Here is a 5,828-nt window from a genome sequence, read left to right as displayed (position 1 = left end):
GGTCCCTGCCCGTGGCTCCGGGAGCGTGCGAGGCGATCAACAAGCACGAGTCCATCCTGCGCGCCCGGGCCGTGGTGGCGTTCCACACGGGGAATTTCAGAGACCTCTACCACATCCTGGAGAACCACAAGTTCACCAAGGACTCACACGGCAAACTGCAGGCCATGTGGCTGGAAGCGCACTACCAGGAGGCCGAGAAGCTCCGCGGTCGTCCCCTCGGACCGGTCGATAAGTACCGAGTGCGGAAGAAGTTTCCGCTGCCTCGGACCATCTGGGACGGTGAGCAGAAGACGCACTGTTTCAAAGAGCGGACACGGAGCCTGCTGAGGGAGTGGTACCTTCAGGACCCATATCCAAATCCCAGCAAGAAAAGGGAACTGGCTCAAGCCACTGGACTCACTCCTACACAGGTCGGAAACTGGTTTAAAAACCGGAGGCAACGAGACAGAGCCGCGGCGGCCAAAAACAGGTTGGTGATTTTGTTCCTCACAGTCAAAACACAAGAATGCATGAATGTTTGTATTCAATGCTTAAATTTAAAAGAAAAAGCGGAGGTTTCATTAAACATGTAGTTATGCTCACAGATACAGACTGTCTAGGAAACAGTCGAGTCTGTCTGGCAGGGGGAGGGAGCAGGCTGCGGCGACATTTTTGTTATGAAGTGAAAGCAGGGAAAACATCGAAAACACAATTTATGCTGCTGTAAAAATCCAAAACTGTCTTTAGAAAATAGCTTCGGATGTTTTCTTTTATAAATTAGAAGCTTCTACAAACATCCTTCGACATGTAATTTAACTTGCAGGTATTTTAAACGGAATAAGGAATTATCAGATAAAATAAATATCCCAAATGTTAAAAAATAAGTTGTGTGCTCAAATAAGTCACAATAATAAAACAATAATTTTATAAACACAAATTACGTCGTTGTTAAACTGAAGAGGCGATTTTTACGCAGTGTTTCTTTTTGTTGTTATTAAAACAGCTTGTATATTTTTTTCCCGTAAGAGTGAAAGTAGTACAGTAGTAAATAGTAAGAGTGTTGGATTACACATAAACATGACTGAGCTACACTTATTTATAGTATCACTAGGATTTGAAAAACAGCTTTATTATTATTTTTTTAATCATTAAAAGGTTTATTAAAAATATGTTGACTAAGCAAGTCTTAATATTTAACAGGTCAAAACATAATTTTATCCAGACCTTTAAACACATTTGAAATTGTTATGTTTTGCAAATAATATTAAATATTATTGTGTCTTTTACCAAAGCTATAATGATTTATTTAAGCTACACGGCACATACTACAGTACATTTATCACGTACTTTAGTGCATTTATCATTTTAACATCACATGTTACTTTGGATTGTAAAGAAAGATAATCTCAAAGGATAACAGAGATATTACTGATATTACTTGAATAAAATGAACATGAGTATTAAAAAAAAAAACATTTGAAGACAGGCTGTATTCATAACATTAACTGTGGTATCATTCCATTGAAATGCTATAATTGATTAGAAAATACCTCGCAGAGAACTAAGCCATATGAACACTATTCTAATCGTTTTGCCAAATGAAGAGATATAGCCTATTTCCAGACTGACATTATCCCGCCGTGATGGAGTTATTATCATGAGTGGATTGGAGATAAACATTTAGGATGATTGGAGTAACCTGGATCTCCACGTCACTCATTCATATACTTCCACTTCCATCAGTCTGCAATGTATCCGTGTCAAAGCCTCACGACATTTTGCACTTGGACAAAGGCCTACATTTCATTTGGATTTATAATATTTATTTGGTTGTGACACTGCAGTGTTATGGGGCTTTATGTGGTAAATAAAACTGTGCAGCAACGAGGAAGAATAATAAATGTAGCAACAAATGCACGTAGCAACTGAAACCGGAATAAAAACTAAATAGCTACAGACTGCTGTTGTAAAGAATGCCACCAAAGTGTTTTTTATATAAAAACACTTAGTTGGGAGCGCCCCGGTAGCCGAATGTTTACTGCGCATGCCACATAACCGCAACGTCCCTGGTTAGTTTCCAGCCAGGGACCCTTGTTGCATGTCAAACCCATCTCTCTCTCCCCTTGTTTCCCGTCTGCCTCTTCGCTGCCCACTGTGCAATAAAGACAAAAATGCCCTAAAAAATAATCTTCAAAAAAAAAAAAAAGACACTTAGTTGGAATGACAGCTTAATTTTTCACACATAATTTAAATCCCAGATTTCTGACTTGCGCGATTTTCAGGCCTACTTTTGTTGAAACAAACAAAACAAAACAAAAAAAACCCCATTACATTTCTTCCAACATTTGGTAGTCTAAATAGTGCTGTGTTTTGTACCCTGAAAGCTGGCTATTTGATAAAAGCATGCATGCATGGCTGGGGCCGGCAGGGGGAAAGAAAGGCGAGTTTGAACCCCTATTTTGCAGGAGGAGGAGGGGAAAGGGGGACATTCTCAGGTCTAATTGCCATTTCTCTCATTTTTTTTCTTCTTTTTTTTCCTCCCCTCCTCGCTTCTTTTCTTCTCCAGGCTCCAGCACCAAGCAATAGGACCGACCGGTATGAGGTCCCTCTCAGAGGCCGGGCTCACCCCTCACAGCTCGGCAGAGTCGCCTTCAACCGCGGCCAGTCCCACCACCAGCGTTTCCAGTATGACAGAGAGAGTTGATACTGGGACGTCCATCCTGTCCGTCACATCCAGTGACTCGGAGTGCGATGTATGATACGGAGAAAGAAACACAAAAACAAACAAAAAGAGAAATATTTACAGGGAAAATGGACCTGAGAGGAAGAAAAAAAGACTTATGAAATATCGCGGATGAAAAAAGGACCGATTGATATAAATATTAAAATAAAAAGAGATAAAAGCACGTCGGTTTTTTTTTTTTATTAAAAAGCGCTTTCAAAGGACCCACGCCTCCCCCTCCTCTTCATACCCCCACACCACCACCATCACCACCACCACCACCACCACCACCACCACTACTACTACTACTACTAGACTACTTGCATGATGTTTTTTTTTTTATTTTTCATTTTGTAATCAGGGAAAATAACCTGAATGCAAGATTTTCCATCAGGAACATCGATCAGAGGGAATAAAAACAGATCGTCTTGGTGTCTTCGTCGCTTTTTTTCCCCCCCATCTCCGTTTTTAGTCCAAGTGATGATGATGACGGTGAAGCAGCCGCCATGCAGACAAGATGCAATCCTGTTTTTACTTTGTGTTCATCAGACAATCATTTTAAGTCGTAAGCACCTTTTTTTAATATACTTCTGTCACTGCCTGTGTGGGGTACATGGTCAAAAAAAAATGTTGAACGGGATCGTTTATGACTGTATCAGATTTTTATTTTTATTTTCAAAATTTTATATTGAATTATGTATATCTCAAATAATGCGATCATTCTCCCGGTCTGTAATATACGTGTAGAAATATGCTTGTACATAATTATTGCTCTCCCCCGTCTCATCCTCTTTTCTATCCCTTCCTCACTTTTCTTGACTTGGTGTTCCTACATAAAATATTTGTCAAAACTTACAACTGAAGTGCTGTAGGCGTTTTTGTTGTTGCTTTTGGTTGGTTTTTCCGGGGGGGGAGGGAGGCGGGAGGCGGGAGGTGGGGGGGTTAATGACATATGTCACACATTTATGCAAAAAAAAGAAAAAAAATATGAAAAGTGGAATAGCTTATTACTACATTTATGCCCCCTCCTATCCTCTCTGCCGCCCCAGGGTCGCTCAAAGCGCTTATTTACATGAGTCTATCCAATGTTTCTTTCTTGCGTGGTTATTATGTTAATGTACCATACATTTCTTAATCAAATACAGTATTCAATTTGCTATACCTCTTTGCATGATGTCTGTCTCTCCATCCGATTACGGATAAGGACATTGATAAGTGGCTAAACACATGTTCATATTGGGTCATTATTGGATTGTGGGAGCATTAATGCTCATCACTGGCTTATGCAAGCCCGGACCAGGTTATGCAGTCAGGGGGTTGAACTCACCTAAAATCTGCTTGGTTTTTTATCTCCGGAACATAGTTGACCCGGGTTTTTAAAGCTATTTCTCATGTAAGGGTGCTGTGTGTTTTAAAGAAAAAAACGTAAATGAATGCTATAATATAATTATAAGTGTTAAAGTTAAGATTTATTTCCTTGAAAATGTCTTACTTTTCTTATTTTTTCATTACACCACTGGTTCTAACTTATGCCATGTAGGTAAAATCGCCCTATATGTCTGCCTCTGTACATATACTAGGCCTACACAAATTCTGGCAAATGTCAACGCCATGCAGCACTTAAAAATGTGAGTGCTATTTCCCCTTTTGTTTACCGTTGCTAGTGAATACAGAAATTAAGTAAACGCGCCATTAAATGGGCTAATCACGATGGGACTCCTCCCCTGTCCCAATCTCCCATTGTGGCCCGCTGAAAAGAGCTTTTCTTCCTCGGACGAGAACCATTTCCCCCTCCAAAAAAAAGGCTTTCTCTCCTGCAGTCCCTTTCCATCTAAATCCCCAACCAATTATGCCGCAGACTAGGGCAGATTTGCTATAGGACACTGTTGCAGGAACTATAGTTTTGGTGGAAACACTTGCGCAAAGATTTCTCCTTCCTAGAAGCAGAGCTTGGGGATCTCCCCATGTAAATAAACGGCGCTTTATAAACTGCAGGCAACTCCTGTAATAAGCGTCGACTCACTGTGAGTGTTGCAGTCGTGTGTTAAGCGACAGAAAGTAGGAGAGATGCTGCTGTTTGGCTCAGTGAGACCGCAGGACTTTTAGAGAAAGTGGAGACTGGCATAAAAGCCACGCCAGCGACATCAGTTCTCCCACCATGGCAGATTTCTCCCTGACCTTAGATTAGAAGAGACTGCAATGAAACAAAGTTTACTGTGCATGTTTCCAACAAGTGTAACATGGGTGTTTTAGGACTACTGTGCTGTCGGTGATTAACAGGATGTTTGGATATTTTTCCAGGATGGTGTGTGCATAGTCTGAAAGCGTAGATACAAAATATTATTGGCGGTGTTTGTGTGTTTGCATGCATGCGCACGCAAAAGAGGCCGAGAGCAGGTGTGTAGTTGTTAGAATAGAGGTCAGGAAAACGTTTTTCTTACAAAAAAAGTGCCTAATTAGACTAGTTTCATATGTTAATCTAATGGCTATAAGTTATTGACACAGGCGGCTGTGCGCTCGGGCGTGTGAAAGTAAAATAAAAATAAAAAACTAACAATCATAGATAAAACAAACATATAATAGTTCAACTTAAATTTAGTTAATTATGATTTAAATGTTGTATTGTGGTGTTAAAATATGAGATCCGGGTTGACAAAAGTTTAACTTGTTGTAAGCTGTAAACTTTTTGGGTAGATACGTTGATACTTTTGGTAGATCTGACTTTGGATTATGTTGTTTTGTTTTGGGTTTTTATTTTTTTTCTGCACAAATGTTCAGTCTCCACTGGATGACATGTGCGCATAACCCATCTGCATGCATAAGTCTCCCTCAGCCGGATACCAATCAAAACACAAAAACAAGTGAGTCAAAAGCTTCAGCCATACGACTCAATAGGCCTGTGATCCTGAAATAACCGAGGCCATAATGCAGACAAACGCAAAGCTCAGCTCCCTGCCTGCCTGGCTGAAACAAACCATCTCCCGCCGCACTCATTGGCAGTCGATTCCAGATGAAGAAAATCTGTATCATATTTTAAACCCATTCCGGGTCTTAAATCGGCCTGCTAGAGGCAGATAGGCCGTATCAAGAGCACCGAGGGGCCATGGCACCGCCGCACCACCAGACC

General features: G+C 40.8%; 1 protein-coding gene across 1 annotated transcript in view; it reads left to right on the top strand.

Annotated features, from left to right (window-relative positions):
• The window catches only part of six3a (SIX homeobox 3a), a 5,604-nt gene extending 2,687 nt beyond the window's left edge, over positions 1–2,917 (top strand). The window contains exons 2-3 of the mRNA XM_042433685.1: positions 1–469; positions 2,546–2,917. The exon at positions 1–469 is cut by the window's left edge and continues 232 nt beyond it. Of these exons, the coding sequence (XP_042289619.1) occupies positions 1–469; positions 2,546–2,738 (662 nt within the window). The 3' untranslated portion in view covers positions 2,739–2,917. The remainder of the gene's footprint in view (positions 470–2,545) is intronic.
• Positions 2,918–5,828: the final 2,911 nt, after the last annotated feature.

This window comes from Thunnus maccoyii, chromosome 14 (assembly GCF_910596095.1).
Source record: "Thunnus maccoyii chromosome 14, fThuMac1.1, whole genome shotgun sequence".
In the NCBI taxonomy this organism is placed as follows: Eukaryota; Metazoa; Chordata; class Actinopteri; order Scombriformes; family Scombridae; genus Thunnus; species Thunnus maccoyii.
Note: the sequence above shows the minus strand (reverse complement) of the source record. Positions and strands in the feature narration are given on the sequence as shown.